The sequence below is a fragment of the Odocoileus virginianus genome, chromosome 26 (genome assembly GCF_023699985.2).
Source record: "Odocoileus virginianus isolate 20LAN1187 ecotype Illinois chromosome 26, Ovbor_1.2, whole genome shotgun sequence".
NCBI classification, from domain to species: Eukaryota; Metazoa; Chordata; class Mammalia; order Artiodactyla; family Cervidae; genus Odocoileus; species Odocoileus virginianus.
Window position 1 is genome coordinate 45,079,839 of NC_069699.1, and position 23,495 is coordinate 45,103,333.

Consider the following 23,495-nt stretch of genomic DNA (forward strand, 5'->3'; position numbering starts at 1 on the left):
AGATTGGCAACCTCTAGCTGGAATAAGGTTCATCCTGCTAGGCCCTAGCTTGTTGGGGGGCAAGTATAGTGGAACTAAAATTCTGGTAGAAGGCCTGGCCTGTTCCTTGGTAACCCACTGCCTGGCCAGTGAATTGGTAGCTCACTAGTAGCTTGGCATCCTCAGCTGCAATACCATGGGCCTGCCACTTTGCCCCTGGTCATTAGAGGTTGATCAAAGGCTCTGGAGGGCAGCAGAGGGAGCGTCCCAACTTGAAAGGGGCAGGCCACGCACAGGCTGTCAACATGACTGCTCAGGGAGGAGGGCCACTGCAGTGTTTGGCTCTGCTGAGAGACATGAACACGCAGGTGAGCATGGCTGCCCTTGCAGTGGTCACTCCCCTCGGTCTGGCTTGTTTGCAGTTGAGAGTGCCCACTTCTGGGCTTCAGCCTCGTGATGTGAGAAGCAAAGCAGAGTGTGGGCGAGCTGGCTCAGTAGCTGACGTGGGTAGTGGCTTGGCAGGCACAGGGTACCGCTTACAAAGCTTTGCTGGGGGCAGGGGTGGAGGGGGGTGGCAACTAATGAAGAAATAGGAAGTAAAACTGCAGGGCGGTAGGGCACACTTGTCCTTGCCAGATGCCTCACTAGAGTCCTGGAGGGGCTGCCCAGAGCTTCTGGGGCCAACCACAGTTGGTCATGACCCAGCTATGGACAGAGGTAGGCCCAGGAGTGTCGGGGCTATAGAATATGACTGTAAAAAGTGAGTAATTTCATAGTTTATCCTATCTTTTCCTTGGGGAACATGTAGGAAATGCAGTCTAAAATGAGTTAATGGGCAGGAAAGAAGGTCTGGGAGCCTCCCCAGTGTGTTAAATAAACAAGTTTCACCATCATATTGGGGCTTAGTGGTCCTTGGCCTTTCTGGCTGCAGTTTAAGGCGGTGAGTTGCCTGGTAAGAATTAATCTCAATTGTAAACTAAAGTAAGAGTAGATGAGGGAAGAGTTAAGATAAGGCTGAGGTTATGAAATTCAACAAATACTAAGCATTTGAGCCTTGGCCAGTGCTGGATGATAAAAAGAGGTCTTGTGAGGAAGCCGAAGAACTAAACTACTCATCAAACAGCAAGCTCTCGAGCCCCAACTGACTTGTCTCCAGTCAGTAAGTCTAGCTTTATTCTAAATTTGCTGTAAGCTTTATACTAAAACTATTACAATTTGCATTTTTAAAAAACCCAAAAGCATTCCCTGTGGTACCTCAAGCCCAGAACTCACAGCCAGCAGTGGGGACCCTCCCTTCTCCTGGGCAGTAGTTCTCTCACTGGGGCTCATCCCAAGCTGGGAACTAGGGAGGCTGCAGAGAAGACACAGTGCTGACTATAGGGAAATTTGTAAGGTGGAGCTAAGGCTAAGACTGATTTTTTTTTTTTTTTTTAGAAGAATGAGAAAAAGCAAAAGTGTACTATATAATGCCAAGCTATACAGCAATTGACAATTCACAAGGGTTCTCTGCACATAAACATTTAATAGGGAGGTGATGGAAGCAACAAAAGGACATTATTGAGGCATCAGTTTCTGGCTGGGGCCAGTGAGGAGCAGTCAGGAGACTCAGTTAAGAGTCAGGAGCAGTGATGACACCATTCACCACTCAGCCACCTCTGGGGCTCCTTCTGCCACTTAGTTTCTCCCTCAACTATAGCCCCTGGACCCGTGCCTCTCTTCCAGCAGAGGAGAGCAGAGTAGGATCTCAGTGACATTCATGCATTAGAGACCTGGATCCAACCACAGGCTGTCTGCCCTTTCTGGCATCCTTGGCCAATGCACTTAGTCCAGCTGTCCCCATTTGGGAATAATGTATTGGGGCTGTTTAGGATCCTCTCTGAGGAGCCTTGCATGGATTCCTAATGTAAGGTGACTCTGCAGGACGTTATTGACAGTAGCGTTCTTTGCCTGGCAACGGGGGGAGGGGGGGTGGCCTGGGGGACCCCCTACGTTTTTCCAGCTCTGACTGCCTTGTAGAAATGTGCACCTTGAAATGGGCTGGGGTCAGGGCTTAGTCTGGGACTGGGGCAGGCAGACCTGCTGTCGACCATGGTGGAGGGATATCCATATCGCACCTGGCCCCTTGGTGGTTCTGGGATGCGGTGTCTGAATCCTCAGTGGCTACTGTGCCCCTGGCCCTGGTGGTGCAAGGGAATCACGAACACAGAGACGTCGTCGTAGGACACCTGCCCTTCCTGTATGGGACTGTCATCCGTCCCCTGTGTGCTGCGTATCAGCATCTTGGCGAGCTCCGAGAACCTGTGGGGACCATCCTGCAGATGTACTTTGGGGCCAGATCAAAGAGGCAAGGCCAGCCCTCAGGGAGAACTCACAGTGCTGGACACTGGAGAACTCAAGCAGTGCAGTCTGACTGTGGGGCCTGGGAAGGCCACAGATTGTACCATGTGAGTATGACCCAGAGAATTTGGGGACCCACAGTCACCCCCGGGAAACCTGAGGTAGCTCCAGTCCTGGCCAACTGTTCTTAGCCGGACTCCTCTGCAGTGTTGTCCTCTCGGTACTTCTTAATGTTGCTGCTGGTACTAACCCAGGTCCAGGCAGATCCCCAGCAACTACAGTACCTGTGTGGGTCCTCTCGGTTGCCAGGGAGGAAGTGCCGCACCAGCCGTGCCACTTGCTCATTGGACAGGACATCCCAGAGCCCATCAGTTGCCATGACAACCACATCCTCCTCCTGGGGCTCCAGTTGGTCCATATTGAGCACAGTCACCTGCAAGGTAAGTCTGAGGTCTCACCACTCCCTTCCTAGCTCCCGCCAACCTTGCATTGTCTGCCTTTCTGGGCAGATGGAAGTGCTGTGGCCCCCTCACCTGTGGGACAGATAGCAAGAAGGGCTTGAGCTGAATATTTGTGTCCAGGACTCTGAGTTGATGGTCTCCTAGACCCCGGGAGACAGCCAGGGTTCCCAGTAGCCGAGCCTGGAGATAATGGAGGTGTCAGGTGATAGCAAACAGCCCCAGAAAATGTACACGTAAAGCACACAGAGGTGGACTGTGACCCATGGGTGCCTGGGCTGAGGGAGAAACATCCTGTGACCTTGGAGCAGCCCCTAGGACCTCAACCAAGACCCCCCACGAGGGACAAAGGAGCTCCCGCCTCTACAGGGGGCGATTCAAGAGGGATTCTTGGAGTGGCCATTCACTGACCTGCCTACCCTGTCCATGAATCAGTGGGTACTTGAGATCCGACTTCTCCACACACTTGTAGCTCCTACCAGGAGCAGACCCAGCATCAACCCAGGCCAACAGGCCCACCTTGTCCCATAGAAGGGGACTGCCCCAGGCCACCCAGCTGAGCCTGGACCCCAGGGCTCTCCCCACAGTGTCCCCAACCCCACCTCACTCACCAGCCACTCATGTGGTGATCCCTGAACAAGACCTTCTGCCCCAGGTCATCCCCCTTCAGTCGCCGAGGGAACTCCAGTCGGGTGAACTCACCAGCCAGAAGCTCAGGGTAGATGAAGGCCTGGGATAGGGAAGCCTTGCTCAGATTAGGCTTCCTCTGGTGGCCCAGGAGCTGGGGCTCCATCCACACCCTCCCTCCACTAAGGGCACCTACCAGCTGCTGAATCCGCTGCCGCTCAGTTTCTGGGGTGAACTCGGAGCTCAGGGGCCGTACCTCATCCCTACGCACCAGGATGGCCCTGGATGTAGTTTCAGAGGAGACGGAGAGGTCTGTGGAGCAGCCTCCATCCTTACCCATGGCCTCCCTCCTGCTGGCCCCTCCTCCAACCACCAGGGGCCAGTTGTGCCCATGCCAATCCCTTGCTCAAAGCCCCTCCATGACTGCCTAAGTCCGGCAGGGTAAAGCCCCAGCTGTCTGACCTGGTCCCTGAGGTCCCGGCCCCCTCTGGCATCTGACACGTGCCCAATACACAAACAACTCAGCCAATCTTTCTCATTTCTGTCTCTCCACTTCCAGTCCCCTTTCACTGTCCCCCCACCTCTACTGCCCATCTGCTTGCCCCACCTCGCCCACCCTCCAGGGCTCACTCACCTGCTGTCCCCAGCATTGGCCACATACAGCTTTCCCTTCAGAGACATAGCCACCAGGGCTGTGCACCCACCCACCTGGCCTGAGGCCTCCAGCTCTCGCCCGATCACCTCATCCTGGGGCAAACCAAGGCTGTGTCAGCTGCTGCTTGTACTGCCACCCTGCCACTGTCCCCAGCCGCCCCCCCACCCCCAGTGCACTTCCCCACCAGCAAGCATGGCAGTCCCTGCCCAAAGTCTAGCTATGACTCCAGGATCCCTGTGGTCAGGTGATCTAAATATATCCCTGGGGAGGAATGAAAGTCATATTCTAAACAGTGAGGAAGAGAAACCAGGGACCTAAAAGGATGTGTAATGAGATAATACAGGTAAAAGCACCTAGCACATATTAATAGGAGGTGCTGGAGAAATACGAGGTTATGATGACTGCTTAATAACAACCTAACCCAATTTTATCCTCTCAATCCGAAGATCCAGGGTGATCACCATTAAGTGCAGGGACACTACTCCCCCACCCACCCCAGAGTCCCTCAGGTCCCTGGGGGTAAAACCTTCCCTCCCCCAGCCAAAGGTCACACTCACACACTCCTGAAAGGCACTCTCCAGAGCCCCGATCACCAAGTCTTCTGTTCTAATGCCCTTTTCCTCCACGAACTGGGGGTCACTGGGGCAGATGCAGCGGCCGCTGAGGTGCATGGGGGGCTGAGTGGCCACCATGCCCTCTACCACAGCCTCCAGCTGCCGGCGCAGGCAGGAGTGCAGAGTGTTGGCAGCCAGGATAGCTGCAGCTGGACCGCCATGCCCATCAAACAGTGCCCAGTAATGACCTGTCAGGAACTACAGGAAGGGCTTGGCATCAGGCTCTGCTTGGCTTCCCTAGTTGTCCCCTGGCCGAAAGTGGGGCACTAGGGCAAGAACCTCAGTCTGCAGTCCTGACCCCAGTCTTGGCCCCAGACTATAAGAGGGACTCAGGCTCAGCTGCACTCACCTCCTCTGAGCACAAGGTCAGCCATTCCTGGTCCTCTTCAACCCCAAACTCACATCTCCGGATGCACAGCTTCCCACAGGCCGCCTGATCCTCATTGAACTCAGATTTCTCTGCATTGATGATTCTAAGGCCAGGACATGATCAGTGACGCTTTTAGGGACATACCTCTGCCCCCATGGGCACAGAGAACAGTTGAAAAAGAAGGGAGCCCTCCCTCTGGAGCAATAGCCACCGTGCTGTCCCTAACACACACCTGGACAAACAAATGCTGGTAGTTTGCAAACTGTTCAGTGATCTCACAGCAAAGGCAAAACTCAGGACTCAGCCCTTCTGGAGCTTACCTGCTGTCCTGGGCTGGGAGGTAAGGGCAAGGCTGCCTGGGGAGGTGCCTATCGGCTGCCCTATCTCAGCCATAACCCAGGGTGAGATGTGTGTGTGTGAGGAGTGGGAGGACTCTCCAAAGCCCAGAACGCTGGACCTCTGCCCAGTGACCCTACCTCTTTTGGAAGCCTGAGGGGGTAGGCTTTTGGGCTGAGGGGACATGTCCTTCCCGACCTGAGGGGGATGTGGGAGGGACCGGAGGGAGTTATCCACAAGGTAGGGGGCGCGGGATCCTTCACTCAGATGAGCCTGTTTTCTCCGTCGTCAGCACGGGACCCCGGGCGGGATCACGGGGTGGGGGACGCGGCCTCAGGCTAAGACTCGCGGGGAGAGGGGAGGTTCGGGCGGGGACCCGTTTGGGGCCAGGCACTCACTCGGCGTAGCCTGCGTTCCAGGGCAGCGAGCGGCCCCGCACCGGGCTGCGCACGGGCCGGGCGTCCGGGCGGCGCGAGGCGTCGGCGGGGCCGGAGCTGGAGCCCGAGCCGCGCAGGAAGCGGGGCCGCCGGTAGGGCACGGGGCTGGCGCGGGGCCTGGGTGGCCGCGGCGCGGGGAGCGGGCCCCTCGGCAGGAAGCGGCGCCGGAACCAGTCGGCTGACATAGCGCGTTGGCCGGGGGCTGCCCGCGGGGCGCCGGGCGGGAGGCTGGGCCGACGGCACCGCCCGCTGGTCCCGGGAGGAGGAAGCGGGCCAGGGGCGGGGCGGAGCCGGCTGCGCGGCGACGCCCCCAAACCCCAACCTCCCGGTCGCCCGGAAGGGAGCCTGTGCGCGGCCTGGTGCCATCAAACCTACCGACAAGCCAGTGATGTTATCAACCCCACTTTACAGGCAGGAATACTGAGCCTGCAGAGACAGAGAGGCTGGCCTCCGCTCACCCAGGAACCTGAGCAGGCCGACGTTCACCCACCCGTGTGGGGCCCGAGCCTCTGAAAGGGAAAGTGCCTCCTCCCTGCCCAGGGAGGCTGGAGGGGTCCGGGGCCTCCAGGCTGGATCAGTGTCCATGGCAGAGACTCAGGCCTCTTCTTGCTAGCCCGGAACCTTATGCAAGGGCAAGATGGGAACAAGATGTACTTGGAGGTGTCACACCTCTGACACATTGAGTAAGAGGCTCAGAGCACAGTGTTCCCTCAGGTGACCTGCGTGCCTCATCCACTTGGCCTGGCACCCTCCACTTTCAGACGGGGCTTGGTGGTCACCCTGGCCTTCCTTATCCTGAGCGTCCACTCCCACCCTCAAGGCCAAGTCTTGTAAACCCTGTGCCTCCAATCAAGATGTCCTCTCTAGACAGACAGCAGGGACCTCACTAGAATGTTAAGTGACTGATGGGCAAACAGAATCCTTGGTCCCCAAAAGACCAACTAGTCAGAGTTCAGACTTGTGACTAAGGGAAGTGAAAAAAAGACTTTCATCTGGGCTGGGGGCAAGATGCTGTAAGCCTCTTAACTCCTGGCTGCCTACCACCACGGGGTCTGCCGGCTGTGTCCCCCTTCACACCTGCATGTTAACACAGTGCTTTTGCACCCTCTGCCACTGAAGCCCAACTTTCTATGCAGGACTGTTATTTCCATCTCATAACAAGGACTCTTGAGGCCCACAGAGGGGAAGTGTCCTGACACCCAAAGTTGTGCTGTTTCCACTATGACAGTGCAGCTGACTCAGAACCCCCACGGGGGATTTCTCTTCCCCTTTCCTCCTCTGGGAAGACAGGCCTGACCACTCAAAGCCCCTGAGGCCCCACAACCCAGGGCCCTGGGGCAGGGGCGGGGGGAGGGGGGGCGCTACAGGAGCAGTCCCTACCTTTGCTTCCATGCCTAAACCCAGCACTTGCTCACTGGTCCTTACTTCCTCCTGGAGGCCAGCCCTGCCCCACTGGGAGTTCCCCCCACCCACGGAGTATGGTTCCTGGGGCAGGGAAGCTGTGCCCAGCAAGCTGTCCCTCAAGTAACCCAGTTCCAGCTAGCCTGGAAGCTAATTTACTCCCAAGCTAAATTAGCCTAGGAGCTAATTTACTGACCCCACGTTGTGTGTCAGACCCCAAGCAAGAGAAGAGCACTAATGGAAATGAGCTGCTCACCTGTAGTGATGGGGAAGTCCTGGTGGATGGTGCTTGAATCAGCCTTCAAAGGGTAAGGGAACAAAGAGAAGGCTTTCCAAAGGACACCTGAGCTATAACCTGTCATTGGGACAAAATGCACCAGTGACCCACAGTGGGGCAAACCCAATTCTATCAGTGGGGTGACCTCCTCATCCCATCAGCCAATGGCTCAGAGGCTTTTAAAGTCTAAAACCAGAGGCAACAATGCAAACACAGTCTATTCCCCACACTTACCATCTTGGACTGCCCGGGTGGATGAAGATCCTGTTCTCTTAGGTGTATTCAGAGAAGCTCCTGGCAGCCAGGAGTCACAGGTGGTCTGTTGCCATCTTAACTATTTTGAGTTTTCAGAACCAGGTAGAGTCCGATGGCAGTCCCATCCTCCCAGTTCCAAGGGGGCCTGAGTGTTCATCCAGTGCTACCCCAGGCTCCTATGGCTCCGGAGGCTCCTGGGTGCCTCCGCTCTTGTCTGAATCCCAAGCCTGATGCTTCAGCAAAGTGGTAGGTATGTCTAAGAAAGGTTGACTGGATTCTGGTCATTTTCTGGGTCCTTTTTAAGTCTGAAGAGCTTGTATTCTGTCTTTGCTTTTTCTTTCTTTTTTTTTTTTTTTTAATGTGTTTGGCTGTGCCAGGTCTTAGTTGTACATGTGGGGTCTTCCTTGCAATCTGGGCCCCCTGCATTGGGAGCATGGAGTCTTAACCACTGGACCATCAGAGAAGGGGAGTCCCTGCCTTTGCTTTTTATTTAATATTTCGGTCCAGAATTCTTTCTGACTGCTCTGTTCATTGTTTTTTGCCTGTTACTCCTGCTGAAATCCAGTGCCCCGTCACTCCCTGGACTTTGGAATGGCCTGTATCTGCCTTTTTCTGTCTTCAAAAGCCTGCAGGCTCTTCTGTGTCTAGTGTCTGAAGCTGTAGGTGAGGTTCCTTGGGGTGGGTCTGTCTTCGTTTCTGGGTTGAGTCCTCCCTGAAGGATATGCAATTCCTCACTTTCCAGTGACACCCTTCTGCCAACTGCTCGAATGAACCCAAGCCTGCCTCCTTCTGGCCAGAGACCTCTCCTCAGCTAACTCAGCCAGCCTGTGAGGGGTGGAGGGTGGGGAAGGAACAAGCTTAGAGAAAGGAAAACTATTTTTAGGCTGCATTTTTTTCACTCACAATGAAAATGGCTTTTGTTGAATTCCATATCTGTTTTTAACAAGATTTATTTTAGATTTAATTTAAAATATTTAATATATTTCATTATGACTCAGTGTCCTTCCCTGAAGTCAAACAATGGTACTAGTTTCTAGTGAATCCTTCCAGAGATGTCAAGGGTATTCTGTGCAAGATCATGCAAGACAAAACAAAACCATGTAAGACCAGGGACAATGAGTGCTGGAAGAATGTGGAGAAAAGGGAACTGTCATGTACTGCTGGTGGGAAGGTTAAATTGGTGCAGCCACTATGGAAAACAGTATGGTGGTTCCTCAAAAAAATTAAAAATAGAGCCACTGTATGATCCAGCAACTCTACTTCTTGATATTTATCTGAAGAAAACAAAATCACTACCTTAAAAAGATATCTGCCCCACCATGTTTGTTGCAGCATTATTTACAATAGCCAAGATATGAAAAAAATACCTGTGTTCATCAATGAATGAATGGGTTAAAAAAAGTGTATCTATATGGTGGCTCAGATGGTAAAGAACCTGCCTGCAATGCAAGAGACCTGGGTTTGATCCCTAGGTCAGGAAGATCCCCTGTGAAGGGAATGGCAACCCACTCCAGTATTCTTGCCTGGAGAATTCCATAGACAGAGGGCTATAATCCATGGGGTCACAAAGAGTTGGAGATACATATATGCAAATGACAGCATACTCTACACTGTATCCTGCACCTGAAGTTTTCATATAAAATACTATTATTTTTTGCATCAGTTCTTAAAGAACTGCCTTGTTCCTTGAGACTTCTTTGCAGTCTCTGCAAACATGCAGACTTTATGAAGCTAGTCCCCCAATGTGAACATTTACATAGTTTTCTATTTTTTGCTTTACAATTTTTTGTGTGGGCATATTGGTAGGATCAGTTCCTAGTAACAGAATTGTGGCATCAAAGGCATTCATTGTTCACAGCAACACTATTCATAACAGCCCCAAGATGGAAACAACCCAAGTATTGTGCTACAAATTGTAGCACCTATGCCCAATGGAATACTATCCAGCCATTAAAAAGAATGAAATGCTGATACATGATACAAGGTAAATGAACCTCCAAAACAATTATATTAAGAAGCTGTATACAAAATGTCACATATTTCATGTCTCTAAGATGGTTGGATGGCATCACTGACACGATGGACATGAGTTTGAGCAAACTCCAGGAGATAGTGAAGGACAGGGAAGCCTGGCATGCTGCAGTCCATGGGGTCGCCAAAGAGTTGGACATGACTGAGCAACTAAACAACATATTAAATATCCGAAGTAAGTAAGTCCATAGAAAAAGAGAGGAGACTGATGGTTGCCAGGGGCTGAGTAGGGGAGAATTGGAAGTAACTGCTTAATGAATATAGAGTTTTATTTTGGAGGGATAAATAATGTTTTGGAATTAGATAGAGGTGGTGGTTGCACAACATAGTGAATGTACTGAATTGTTTGCTTTAAAATGGTTAATCTTTTAATGTATTATTTATTTCATTGTGCTGGACTTGGTTGTGTCATGCGAACTCTTTTTTTAAAAAAATTATTTTTGGCTGCACTAGGTCTTTGTTGCTGCGCTCAGGCTTTTACTAGTTGTGGCCAGCGGGGCCTACTGTTCACTGCAGGCCTCCCATTGCGGTGGCTTCTCCTGTTTCAGAGCATAGACTCTAGGCGGGGGTTGGTAGTTTGGTGGTGGTAGTATTCAGTAGTTGTGGTGCTCAGGCTCAGCTGCCCTGCAGCATGTGGGAATCTTCCCGGAGCAGGGATCAAACCCATGTCCCATGCATTGGCAAGTGGATTCATTAACCACTGAACCACCAAAGAAGTCCCTTTAGTGTTTGTTTGTTTTAAAAGTTAATTTGGCTTCACTTGAGTCTCAGTTGTAGCATGTGGGATCTTCCATTGCAGTGCATGGACTCTCTAGGTGTGGTGCACAGGCTCAGCATAAAATGGTTAATTTTATGTTATATGAATTTCACAGTTTAAACTAAAAAGGGGGAGAGGGAATACATGTAATAATTTGTAGATATTGTCCTACATGAAGGTGGCACCAATCAGCCTATTTCCCCATCCTTTGACTGTTGCAGTTTTTTAATAAAGTTTTAAACTTTTATCTAAGGGCTTTCCAGGTGGCGCTGGTGGTAAAGAATTCATTTGCCAATGCAGGGGATGCAGGAGTTGTGGGTTCCATCCCTGGACTGGGAAGATTCCCTGGAGAAGGAAATGGCAACCCACTCCAGTATTCTTGTCTGGAAAATTCCATGGACAGAGGAGCCTGCTGGGTTACAGTCCATGGGGTCTCAAAGAGTTGGACACAACTGAACACACATACCTTTAATTTTTACCTATAAGTAAAAAATATACAAGTCTAATTTGACTTTCACTTAATAGGAGAGGATAACCGACTTTTCACAGATTTGAGGGACATTATTTGCAGTTCATTTCCTATAGATGGTCTTTTTATATCCTGTGCCCAGTCTTCTTACTGAGCCATTGGTCTTTTTCTTATTGATTTCTGAGAGTTCTTTATATATAAAAGAAATCAACTCTTTATTTTGAAATGATTTTCAAGTATATTGTTTGTAGCCAGTTACAATTTTATGTTTGTTTTTATTTTGATTGTGGGTTTTTCTGTATAGACTTTTTCTTCCTTTTTAAAAAATTATTACAATGTTGTGTTGGTTTCTGCCATATATACAACTCGAATCAGCCATAATCGAATTTTTATTTTTAATGTAAATGAATTTTTTGTTTTTTTCTCTTATGGTTTCTGGGTTTAGTAACATACCCAGGAGGACTTCTCCACTCCAAGATTTTACAATCTCCTCCCTTTGTTTCAGTAATTTTATATTAATGTGTGTTAGTCACTCAGTTGTGTCCAACTCTTTGTGACTCCATGGACAATAACCTGCCAGGCTCCTCCATCCATGGGATTTCCCAGGTAAGAATACTGGAGTGGGTTGCCATTTCCTTTTCCAGGGGATCTTCCTGACCCATGGATCGAACCTGGGTTTTCTGTATTGCAGGCAGATTCTTTACTGCCTGAGCCACCAGGGAAGTCCTTTATATTAATAGTTTAAATAAAATTTTTTTAAATCTTTGACCCACCTGAAAAAAAACACATTCAAATAATTTCAGTGGCTGACTCTGTGTTGAGAAACATCAGCAAGAAAGGAGCAACCAACCTGTACCTGGACACCCTTATCATCCCTGGGCTCCTCTGAGAAGCTGCATGCAGCTTTCTCATCTTTCTGCCTGAAACCAGATCTCAGCTAGAGATGGAGTCTGTTTGGATGCTCCCCTGGTCCCTGGGCTCCTGGCTTGCATCATAGGCTCTGAAACCTAGCAGGACTGGGCCACAATCCCATGCTCTCAGGAAGTTCCTTTCTCTGGTTAAACCCTTTTCACTCAGGTGTGAGACAGTGATGGAGGTCGAGAGGGCCACTGCCCAGAAGGATTTCTCATCCTTTGTCCTAATCTCTTGAGTAAAGGAAACTTAGGTTCTTGGGGAACACTCACTGCCTTGTGACTTGGATCAAATCACTTTATTTCTCCAAACTTCATATTCTAAATCTGTAAGGAGACAGTAGCACCTACCCTGTAGGACTATCATGAGTATTAAGTAAATATGCCTTGCCATAGTAACTGTGCAACACAGACTCATAGTTCATTCAGACTTTTTTTTTTTTTTTGCAAATATTATTGGGGACCCACTAATCCTGGGCACTGTTGGGAAAAGAGCAGTGTTGGGGATACAGCAGGGGCAAAAACTTAACGACTGGTGGGAAGAAGACAATAAATAAATAAGCAAGTAAATGTTAGGTATTAGGTAGTAATAAAAACAAAGAGAATGATGTAAGGTGGGGCCAACCAGGTAGCAGGGGAGACCTTGATGTTACGACAGCCATGTAGTTCATCTAGTGATGGGACATTTTAATAGGGAACAGAACAATATTATTTTTTTTATTAATCTGTTTTCTTGCTTAATTCCTGTTTCCAAGAGGTTGAGGTTCTTATGGTTCTGTGGAATAAACAAGTGCTCTTGTGGAGGTGGGCAGGTCTGAGAGCTTATATAACGAGTCTCGGTGTTGCTGGCCTCATCTGGGCTGTGACAGATCTTGGAGTTGGGGGCACTTGTCTATGAACTGTTCTCCCAAGGGATGGTTTCAGTGTCACACGTGGTTTTTATTTTCCATAATAAGTGCTGAAGTGGTCATGGTGAGCTCACTACACAGGCCCAGTTCTTGGGGTGTGCAAAGGAAGATGAATAAGAAAAAACCTTTCGGTTTTGTGTGTGCTGGAGAAACCCAGGGTGTGGGGTACACAGAGGGCTCAATGCTGCCTATTTAGGGTGGGGTAGGGATAGGGCAACCCACTCCAGTGTTCTTGCCTGGAGAATCCCAGGGATGGGGTCGCACAGAGTCAGACACGACTGAAGCGACTTAGCAGCAGGGACAGGGACAGGGACAGGGACAAGGAGCAGGGAGCAGGGAGCTCAAGCTGAGGCCTGACACCAGGCAGGCCACATAGTCCATCACTAACTCTCAGCAACCCCAGCCCCCAAAGCCTTGCTAACCTTCCCAACCAAAGTCCCAATACAGGCTCTGACTGGACAGACTGTCCAATCATGTGCTCACCCTGACTCAATCACAGTGGCCTGGAAGATACATTCTGTTGGTAACCAGCAGGCAGGGGCTGATGCCCGAGAAGGCAACACTCCTGGCTATGGAGTCAGAAGTTCATTAGGAGTTGGGAAGTTTCTCAGACTCACCAAGCTCGGACCCTCTTTGCACATGCAATTTCCTCTTCTTGGAAAACTTTTCCCTTGCTCTACCAGGCTTTCCTCCAGGTCTCTACTAAAATTTCACCTCCTCCAGAGGGTCCCGTACTCTCTGCACAGGGTGCTCACTGCCACAGACTGTTCATTTGCTGACTGCCCAGTACAAGGTCTGTCTGGGCTCCCACTGCTAGGGCAGGACCTGCGGGTCGAGACGCCTGGAGCCCAGGCCCCACAGGAGGTGCTCAAGAGACGTCTCAGAGGAAAGGGATGCCACTCAAACACACGCTTCCACCCCCCTTCAAGGCCATAAATTGGGGTAAACGCGGATCCCCCACCTGCAAACCCACCTGGCCGGGACTCACGGGCCCGCCCCAGCGCCAGGCCACTCGGATCAGGGTGCACAGACACACACGCTCAGCCACACGCTGGACCTGTTTTCGGTTACAGACGGCACGCACAAGGGTGCGTACAATCCGACCCGTTCCCAGTCTTAGGCCCACCCGGAACCAAGCTCCCACTATGCGCACGCGCGGCCCGGAGTCCCCGCCCCTCGCCCGTCATGGGCGAGGCGCTCTGGGGGCGGGTCCTGCGGCACCGCCCGGGAAGCTGCGCGAGTCTGGGCGGCCGCCACTACATCCTCCTCCTTCCTCTCCTTCGAGTGCAAGCAAGCCAAGCCGGGCCGGGGCCAATCCGAGGCTCCGAGGTCGCGGGCGGAGCGGGTCACGGAGTCATGGCGCATCAGACCGGCATCCACGGTGAGGACGGATGGCGAACGGACAGGGGGCCGAGGGTCTCTGCTCGCGGCTGTGGCCCCTCCCTGGCTGTCGGGCCCCTCTTTCCTCTCCCGGCACCAGCCTGGGGAAGCTTCCTGTTCTCTTTTGCAGCCGCGGGTCGCCTGGGGTGGTCATTTCTTGGTGGGATGCGGACTTACTGTGTATAGTTGAGGGTGGGTGTACATGTAGGGCACGCAGCTGGGGTGGGAGCGTCTGTGTTCCCATCTGGGGGTGGATGTGCCTGTGTGTGCCCATCTATTAGCACGCAGGGGTGGGTGTACCCGGATGTTCACATCTGAGGGAGTGTGCACGCATGTGCACTTGTCTTGTGGGTACAGCCCTATGTGTGCACATCTGGATCTGACTGTGTACATCGAGTGCACATGCACTAATGGCTGATTGGAGACTGTCAGCTGGAAGCATCTTCAGATGATGATGGAATCATCATGATCAGTGTTTCGTGACTGTGTGCACATGTCTGGGGGTGTCTGTGTGCATGTGCACAATCTGGGTGCCTTTCAGTGTTCATTCGATTCAATGGATGCACAGTATGGCTCCTATTGGCTGTGTCTGTGTGAGGAGGGGGTCCTGACTTTTTGGCTTCTCCTAAGACCCTCACAAACTAGGCTGGGAAAAACTTGGGACAGGTGTTTTCTAAGTGGGGACGTGGAGAATTGCCAGTCTGACCTTGACTTCTGATCTCCCTGCCGTTTTCCACTCTGATCTCCTGAGTCTGCCCTAGTCAGGGTTGGAAGGTCCCAGTTCCAGGCTGGAGGCAAGGCAGAAGATTCTGACCTAGAGATTCCAGGCCAGGTCCCCCACCCCAGAGCCCAGAGCATCCTCCTCCTCCCACAAGGGTCCGATTCCTCCTTCCACAGGACAGGGAAGAAGCAGCGGCCAGGAGCCAGGTGTCCTGACCCTGTCTGGACCTCAGTGTCCCCCTGTGTCCCTGGCCTGGGAGGGCTGCCTGGCCTGTGGGGAAGGCCCAGGCCGCTTGCCCAGATAGCCCGGTGGTTTGGCCCTCAGCCATTCCTCTCACCACACCAGGATGCCCTGCCCGGGGCCATCACCATCGACCAGCCTGACCACCTGGATCCCTGCTTGCGGTCGTGGCCGCTTGGTGGCTGGCCCTGACAGGGTTTCCCTGGCCACACCCCATAGGACCAGAAAAAGCAGGAGCCTGGGTCTGGGCCAGAGCTCTCCAAGAAGAGCTGGAGGGGCGGCTTCATGACTCAGCCCCACGGAAGGGAACAACCCCTCCCCAGACCTGCCCCTTCCTTCCCCTTTGTCTGATCTTTGCTGCTGCCTCCAGCTGGGAGGGGATTAGAGATTAGGGCTCCACCGCCCCATGCTGGGCTGACTGGTCCTGTGGCCTGGGCCCTCCAGCACTCCCTCATTTCCCTTATACTGAGATGAGCCTGCCTAGGGAAATCTGGCAGCCCTCCTTCAGCCTGGGAGCAGCCCACCCCTCCCCATTTCTGGCCTGGGGAGGTGGCAGGAGAGATCACCCTGGATGCCTGGGTACCAGTCCCAATCTACTGCCTCACAGCAGGGCAGGAGAGGGCTGTAACCTGAGGCTGACTGAGAGAGGGTGGGAGGCAAGGCAGCAGGAGTGCGGGTGGGGGGCATGAATCTTTGATGATAGAGGCTCAGGTGTCCCAAGCCTGGCCTCTGGATTATTGATGGTGGCTGAGGAGACATGGAGGGCGATGTGTCTTCCGCTACTGGGGTGTCACTTTGTCCTGGTAACATTAGAAGGGGTGTGTCAGCCTCTCCCTTGGGGGAGGTCTGAGCAGGTAATAGCCTGCCCTGCTGTCATTGCACTAATAAAAATGAATAATTGTTATTAGGACAGGCTCTAATGCTGTGGGAGGTATTACCTCTATGTTACAGGGGAGTTTGAGGTTCAGTGAGGTCAGAGGTCATACACATCTGGTGGAACCTCAGGCCTGGGTCCACTGAGGGGCAGATCTACCCTGGCTCAGTGGGGCTATGTCTCCAGACCATGCCGCTGTCAACCCCAAGGACCTGCCCGGCTTAGCTGCATTCCGTCCACCCCGTGGCCTTGGAGGGTGGTACACAGCACCGCCCTGTGAATCATGCTCACGGTCACCCTGTGTGACGGGCACCTGAGGACATGACCAGAGTTTGTTTTCCTAAAGGCCCCCCCGCACCCACCCTCGAGCTGCCAGTCTGGGCCCTATAAATATTCTCTGACCTCACCCCTCCAGCTGTGTTCCTACACAATTCTCCTGACCCCTGGGCAGCCCCAAGGTCATGCTGGCCTGGCCCTGTGCAGCCCCCTCTGGAGACCCAAGTAGATCCTTCCTAACTTGGAGCTTGGCTTCCCCATCTGAACCACCAGTGGATCTGTGACTTCCACGTTTCGCTAGCTCTGACCATGATCCTCTCCTCTGCAGCTGTGTTCCTGGTCATTGGCTGTCACCTTTTGGCTCTGTGGCTCAGGGACCACAGTCAGGGTCTGTTTTGGAGAGTCCCTGAGAGTCACTCCTCTTCCTGGCTGCCTGGGGGTGGAGGTTTATCGCCCCCTGGCAGGATTGAGCTGGGGCTGGCCTGGCTCTTCAGGGCCTCCCAGGGTTAGGCAGCCTGGCTGGGGGAATGGGGCTGGGCATGTGTGTGTGTGTGTGTGTGTGTGTGTGTGTGTGTGTGCGCGCGCGCATGTGCACAGCAGTGTGTACCTTTGTGTTTCTGTGTACAGCCACTTGCCTGCACACATATGTTAGCCATGCTCTGCATTTGCCTGTGTCTGAATTTATTAGCAACCTGGGGACTATATCCGTGTGTGTATGTGTGTGTGTGTGGGAATAGACTGGTCAGTGCATATTGGGGGCTCCTGTAATTTTGTCTGTGGATATGAGGATGCTGGGGGTGTCCCAGGCTAGCCCTGTGCTGGGCCTTCTTGGGGGTGCAGGGAACAGGTGGGAGCTGTTCATTCTGGCTGGCTTGGCCTATCCCATTCCTGGGTGGGCTGTCTCATCTCCATGTGCCCTGTCAACAGAGCTGTCCCAGCCAGCAGGCTGCCTGCCTGCCACCTCTGCTGGCTAAATTTGGGAGCTTGCGTTCGGCGGCCGTCTCAGGTTCCCGGTCACATGGGGGGCCGTATTTAATCTGGCTCCCAGCTCCGCCGCCAGACCCCCAGGACAGAGCAAGCCCCGAGTGTGTCCCTGCCCACACTGTTCCCGTGCCTGCTCAGCCCCCACCATGTTTCTTGTCCTCATAGCCACCGAAGAGCTGAAGGAGTTCTTTGCCAAGGCGCGGGCTGGCTCTGTGCGACTCATCAAAGTTGTCATTGAGGACGGTGAGTGCTTCCTGTGGGCGAGGGGACAGGCTGGCAGCTGGACCCTGCCGCTTGTCTGGGAGGTGGGGAAACGTTGGCCTTCAGCCCCCTCAGGACCTCAGTCTCCCATCTGGAAATGAGAGGTGCCTTGTAGGACAGCCTCAGAGGTGGGCATGGCCCTTATGCCTGTCACACAGGAGCTGGGGACATAGCAAAGACAGCCCTGCCCAAGGGTCCTGCCAAGCCTTTCCAGAGGCTCTGGAGTCATCTGCTGGCCTAGTCAGGGGGCTGGGCTGGGCAGGGCGCAGCAGGGCAGGGTCGCAGGGGATGAGTACGGCCAGGCACTGCCCTCGGTGTCTAGTGCCATTCACCTCCCTGGGTGGTCGACAGGCCTGGCCTCACTTGGCCACTGGCTGGGGAAGATTCCTAAGGAGAAGCCACGGCCCTACCCAGGGGAAGTGCCCTTGCTGTGGGGAGAAGGGACTTGTGTCCGTCTCTTTGAGAGCAGGACCAAGGAATTCCAGGTTTGGCTGGGCCATGACTTGAACCCGGGGCACCTGAGGCTTCCATAAGGGGTGATGCTAGAGGTATAGGGCTTGGGGTGTGAGTGAGCTTGAGCTGAGGCCTAAAGTGGGGAGGGCATTTGGGGAGGCAGAGGATTAGACTGAGGCTTGGGGAGCTCTGGGTAGAGAAGTCCTGGGATACAGGACTGTCCCTGGAGGTGAGGGGTACAGACTGCAGAACTGGGAATGGGCCAGGCCCCCACAAATCCCTCCAGCCCTTCTTGGTAGCCATTCGGTAGTGGGCCCTTCTGAGTGCCTCCTGAATGGGCTTGGTGCCCAGCTGACTTTTCACATGCTGAATTGGGTCAAAGCTGGGTCTGCCCAGACCGAGAATTCACCCAGGCTTTAGAGCTAGAGCTCTGCTGGACAGTGCCCAGGGTCCCGAAATTCAGATGCCCTCAGAGGCCGGGTTGGGGATATTGGGGTAGGTCAGTCCCCTGCACCCCTCCAAAGAGATGAACTCATGGCCCAGACCTCAGCCTTCCCTGTCACCTCCCAGACAGAACATCCCTGAGATGTTGAGCAGGAGGAGTCTCTCAGGCCCTTATCTGCATTCTGCTCTTGGGCACCTGGGAACCCCAGAGGGTCCAGGCCTCCTGACCAGCAGCCTAGCTGAGTGTGGCTTGATCTTCCTGATTTTTCTAGAAAAGCCAGGAATTCCACTTGTTACATCAGACTTTCCCATTTGAAAAATGTTGGCAACAAATTAAACAATTTTGGCAGTGCTGTTGCCCAGCTGCTGCCCGCCCCCCACTTTCCCCGGCCTTGGTCAGCCCGTGACTACTGGTTTTCAGCCTTAATCTATCTGAGTTCTGGGAGGAAAAGTGAGGAGGCCAAGGCCAGAGGGAGGTGGATGGGCTGGCAGGCCTGGCTTGTAGCCAGCCAGATAGCCAGCCCTTTGCCTCCATCAGGAGGGCTTGGTGCTCAGGTGCCAGTATCCTCTGGCTAGGTGGTAGTTGTCCACTTAGCCCAGTTCTTCCTCCAGCCTGGGCCTGTGACACATGGGCTGGTATTTGGTGCCACACTGAGACCCCTGGTGGGGGTTGGTGGGTCGAGTGTGTGTCCATTCAGCCACTCTGCGCCAGCCAGGAAGGCGGCAGGACTGGTCAGCCCTAGGTATTAAGAGGTTGGCTGCTTTTGATTGGTTACTTTTGGGGAAGGGGACTACCGCTGGTGAGGGCGGCAGGGTACCTGTTTCTGCAGTGTCTGGTGGGAGCCCCTGTCTACCTCTTTCCCGCAAGCCTTTTTGCCTGCAGATCCCTGTGGCCTGAGGCTGTGACGGTACTTCCGGCAGCATGTTCATTCTGAGAAGGGTGTGCCCGGCGGTCTGCTGGAGCCCCAGGCTGAGGGAGGAGGGGGCCGGAGGTGGTACAGTGGGGCCGTCCACTGAGTATATTCCAGGGGGGTGAGGGGTGTGGGTGTCTGTAAGGGGCCACGTTGTTGGTGGCTGTGGGTACACGGCTGCGTGTCTTGGTGCTGTTGTCTGTGTTGGGTCATCTGTTGGCATGTTCTTAAGGCCACACGTGCATGTGTGTGTGTATGTGTGTGTATAGAGGGAGCAGCCTTGGGCTGGCAGCTCTGTACCTTCATTCATTCATTCACTCACACACTGATTGAGTCACAGACAGGCTTCAGGGGAAGGCAGGGAGGGTGGTCAGTGGGTCTGAGTTACCTCCAGGGCCCGAGGCCCACAGTGAGAGGTGGCTGTGGGACATGGCTTCTCCTTGGCTCACCTGGCCTCTGCCCCCAGAACAGCTTGTGCTGGGCGCCTTTCGGGAGCTGGTGGGCCGCTGGGACCAGGACTATGACGGGGCCGTGCTGCCGCTGCTGGATGCCCAACAGCCTTGCTACCTGCTCTACCGCTTGGACTCGCAGAATGCCCAAGGCTTCGAGTGGCTCTTCCTCGCCTGGTCACCTGATAATTCCCCCGTGAGTCCTTGGAACCCCTGCCCAGCCTCGGGATCAGAGGAAGAGGGGAAGCTGGGTCTGATCAAGATAACATGGTGCTGCCGTGGGGAGTCTAAAGGGGGAGACGTCAGATCCTACTCTAGGGAGTATGAGTGAGGGACAAGATCCTGCACTTGGAACCTGGGTCTCTGAGAGGCAAAGGTTGTCCTGGGTGAGGGCTCCCTCTGCTGTCTGGACTACCCTACTACAGCCTTACCTTCGTGCTGCGCCCTCTGCTGGGTGCGTGGGCACAATGAGGGGCCCTGGTCCCCACCCAGAGGCTCCTGCCTGCTCCTGGACAGGCAGCCCTGCCTGGAGAGAGGTCTCATGACCTGGCCCCTGCCCTTCAGGTGCGGCTGAAGATGCTGTATGCAGCCACACGGGCCACAGTGAAGAAGGAGTTTGGAGGCGGCCACATCAAGGATGAGCTTTTTGGGACTGTGAAGGTAGCTGCACCCCCCACCCCATCACCCCAGACCGGGACCCCACCAGACTGGGGTCACGGGCCCACTTCTGGTGGGGTGTTATGCAGGGTTACAGAGCAAGTGGGTGCCAGGGGATGAGTAGGGAGGGCTGGGAGAGTCCTCGGTCTGCAAGCTGGGGTGCTCAGTGGGCTTCTGTCAGCCCACCCTAAGGTGCTCATTTATGCCTCTGCATCCACTGGCCAGGACGATCTCTCCTTTGCCGGGTACCAGAAGCACCTGTCATCCTGTGCGGCGCCTGCCCCGCTGACCTCGGCTGAAAGAGAACTCCAGCAGATCCGTATTAACGAGGTGGGCGCGCTGGACAGGGCGGGCGGAAGTCCCGACCCAAGGCTTCCAGGTCAAGTCAGGCCCCGCTGCCTGAGCCTGCACTCCCCAAGTGGGCTACCCCCTGGTTTGGGCAGGCAAGGGCCTCGCTCACAGTTCACCTTTCCCCAGGTGAAGACAGAGATCAGCGTGGAGAGCAAACACCAGACCTTGCAGGGCCTGGCCTTCCCTCTGCAGCCGCAGGCCCAACGGGCACTTCAGCAGCTCAGGCAGAAGACGATCAACTACATCCAGCTGGTGGGTGCCGGTTCCCTGCCCCAGGCGCACACTTGGGGTACACTGTACCCCACCTGCTCCTGCTCCCACGCATGAGCTCACTTCAGCTCACCCTTGTACCCATGGGAACAGGCTGTCCCCATGCCTACCTGTTTCCTATAGTCACGGTGTATAGTGGCTGCAGTCTGTTCCCTGCCCAGCCCAGGCCCCACTCACCCGCAGGGATGCCTGACATACTCTCCCTCATTCCACCCTGTGTGCACACGTCACCCTTGGTTCACCCCTCACCCCTGAACCCCCTCCTGTCCCAGACTCCCTCTGCAGCCCCCTGATCACCCCCTTTTCCCCAGCCAGTGCCTCAGTGGTCCAGCCTTCCCCCTTTCAAACAGAGTGGCTCTTCCAACCATGAGGATGGGCTGGCCCAAGGATGCTGCCTCCCTGAGGTCAAGGCCTTTGCCCCTGACCTGTCCATCGTCCTTGGTGGGACTTCCTTCTCTAGCAGAGTGTTCAAAGGGGCAGAGTTAGGCCTGGGCTCAGGAGTGGCCTCTTCAGAGGGACCTGCGTGGTGGAGTGGGGGCAGGGAGCCCTGGGAGAGGAGCTGACAGCGGCTTCCCACCTCAGGGAATTCTTGTCGGGGAGGGCGGGCCTGGGCCCTCGCCCGCACGGTGCCCTCACATCTCTCCCTGCCCCTCGGCAGAAGCTGGACCTGGAGCGGGAGACCATCGAGCTGGTGCACACGGAGCCCACGGACGTGGCCCAGCTGCCGTCCCGAGTGCCCCGAGACGCCGCCCGCTACCACTTTTTCCTCTACAAGCACACCCACGAGGGTGACCCCCTGGAGTCTGTGGGTGAGTGGCCATGGCGGGGCTCCCACCGCTCAAGTGGCTGGGCAGGAGCCACACTGGCCCACGACCGGGCGGGCAGCCTGCAGGGGCTGTGGGGGCGGCAGGAGTGCCAGGCCCGCCTCGGCTCACCTCCACGTCCCCCGCAGTGTTCATCTACTCCATGCCCGGCTACAAGTGCAGCATCAAGGAGCGCATGCTCTACTCCAGCTGCAAGAGCCGCCTCCTCGACTCCGTGGAGCAGGACTTCCAGCTCGAGATCGCCAAGAAGGTGGGTGCTGTTCCCTTGGGCCCCGTCACCAGCCCCACATGGGCCATTAGGGTCCTGAGACAATGGCAGAGCAGAGGGCATCGTTGCCCTGTTGGATGGAGGGGGAGACTGAGGCCCAAGGGGTCGTGTGTGTCGCTGGTGGCCTGGATAAGCCCCAACTGTGACATCCGTGTCTCTCCTTTCCCTGAGTATGGAAGGCAGGTGGGAGGTGACAAGGCCTCCCACCAGCAGGCCCCCAGCTCTGTGCTCCTGGGGGTGGCATTTCATGTGGATATCTGGGAGGAGACCCCAGGGTTGGAGTGCGAGAGATCCACAGGATGCCCCGGGAGTGGGGGTGACCGAGGGTGGTGTGTGTCAGGGCCCGGCACCCTCGGAGTGACCAACTGTGCCTTGCCCCGCACAGATCGAGATTGGTGATGGGGCGGAGCTGACGGCTGACTTCCTCTACGACGAGGTGCACCCCAAGCAGCACCTCGCCAAGCGGGCCTTCGCCAAGCCCAGGGGCCCCGAGGGCAAGCGGGGTCACAAGCGCCTCATCCGTGGCCCGGGCGAGAATGGGGACGACAGCTAGGTGGCGGGACCTGAGCCCTGCTGGCGTGTGAAACTATGGGGCTGCCCCCACCCCCACGGCCACCTCCCTCCTTGCAGCCGGGCTCTGGGGTGGGGGTTGCCTCCTATGGGTAGGAGGGCTGGTAACTGAACATCCTTGCAGCTTCCGAGGGCCACTGGGCTGGCATTTTGTGACCCTCCCCCACTGCTGTCCCTGCCTCTCATCCCTGTGCCCGGGGTATCTGGGGACCCTGCTCGGCTGGTTCAAGAGGCTGGCTGGGGGGCCTGGTGTGAACCAAGCCCCCAGGGGAACTAAGACTAGGGCCCCAGCATGGCCCAGAACCCTTCGGCCACAAGGGGTGAGGTCATTCGGGGCTGGGGAAGGGGGTCACCGCAGGACGAGATGGTTGAATGCTGTATTTTTTAAAGAATAAAATATTTTTAAATCAACAGCTGAGTTTGGCCCTGATGGACCACCTCTGGCCCCGGGTATGGGGAGGCCCTGGGCATAGACCTGCCTGCCCCACCTCCCCACACACACACAACACAGAAGGGGCCTGTGGGCCTGCTGGGTGGAGCCCCAGCCTGCCTGGCTGCAGGTATATGGAAGAGCTGTGTCCGTGTGTGCATGTGCAGGCTTCACTGTCAGCTCATTGGCCCCCTCTTGAGTACCTTGGGTACCTCTCTTGTCCCAAAGGGCCTAGGTTTCTGGTCCCAGGGACTCTGGGGGAATCTCCCTTGGGCTTGGGATTAAGCAGCAGCTAGAACTTCATTCTCTG

The 23,495-nt window shown here is 54.8% G+C and overlaps 2 protein-coding genes and 1 long non-coding RNA gene across 4 annotated transcripts; 1 reads left to right on the forward strand and 2 right to left on the reverse strand.

The window, feature by feature from the left end:
* Positions 1 to 1,481: 1,481 nt before the first annotated feature.
* Positions 1,482 to 6,084, reverse strand: PPM1M (protein phosphatase, Mg2+/Mn2+ dependent 1M). 2 transcript variants are annotated; one of them, XM_070455985.1, is made up of 10 exons: positions 5,775 to 6,076; positions 5,020 to 5,143; positions 4,614 to 4,868; positions 4,036 to 4,148; positions 3,598 to 3,682; positions 3,386 to 3,504; positions 3,186 to 3,249; positions 2,850 to 2,957; positions 2,601 to 2,749; positions 1,482 to 2,277 (listed from the first exon to the last, which is right to left on the reverse strand). In XM_070455985.1, the coding sequence occupies exons 1-10, from the start codon at positions 5,996 to 5,998 to the stop codon at positions 2,133 to 2,135; spliced, it is 1,386 nt and encodes a 461-aa protein (XP_070312086.1). In that variant the 5' UTR covers positions 5,999 to 6,076; the 3' UTR covers positions 1,482 to 2,132. The 2 variants fall into 2 exon arrangements, with proteins under 2 accessions (XP_070312086.1, XP_070312087.1); XM_070455986.1 differs by lacking the exon at positions 1,482 to 2,277 and having other exon boundaries at positions 2,658 to 2,762; positions 5,775 to 6,084.
* A 7,039-nt stretch (positions 6,085 to 13,123) lies between these two features.
* LOC110125321 (uncharacterized) lies at positions 13,124 to 13,972 on the reverse strand. Its single transcript, XR_011483746.1, has 2 exons — positions 13,796 to 13,972; positions 13,124 to 13,663 (listed from the first exon to the last, which is right to left on the reverse strand). It is a non-coding gene; the product is annotated as an uncharacterized lncRNA (long non-coding RNA).
* A 53-nt stretch (positions 13,973 to 14,025) lies between these two features.
* TWF2 (twinfilin actin binding protein 2) lies at positions 14,026 to 23,166 on the forward strand. The gene is made up of 9 exons (XM_020874243.2): positions 14,026 to 14,203; positions 17,463 to 17,540; positions 19,833 to 20,011; positions 20,380 to 20,475; positions 20,698 to 20,802; positions 20,950 to 21,075; positions 21,752 to 21,902; positions 22,046 to 22,167; positions 22,571 to 23,166. The coding sequence occupies exons 1-9, from the start codon at positions 14,179 to 14,181 to the stop codon at positions 22,736 to 22,738; spliced, it is 1,050 nt and encodes a 349-aa protein (XP_020729902.1). The 5' UTR covers positions 14,026 to 14,178; the 3' UTR covers positions 22,739 to 23,166.
* The last annotated feature ends 329 nt before the right edge of the window (positions 23,167 to 23,495 follow it).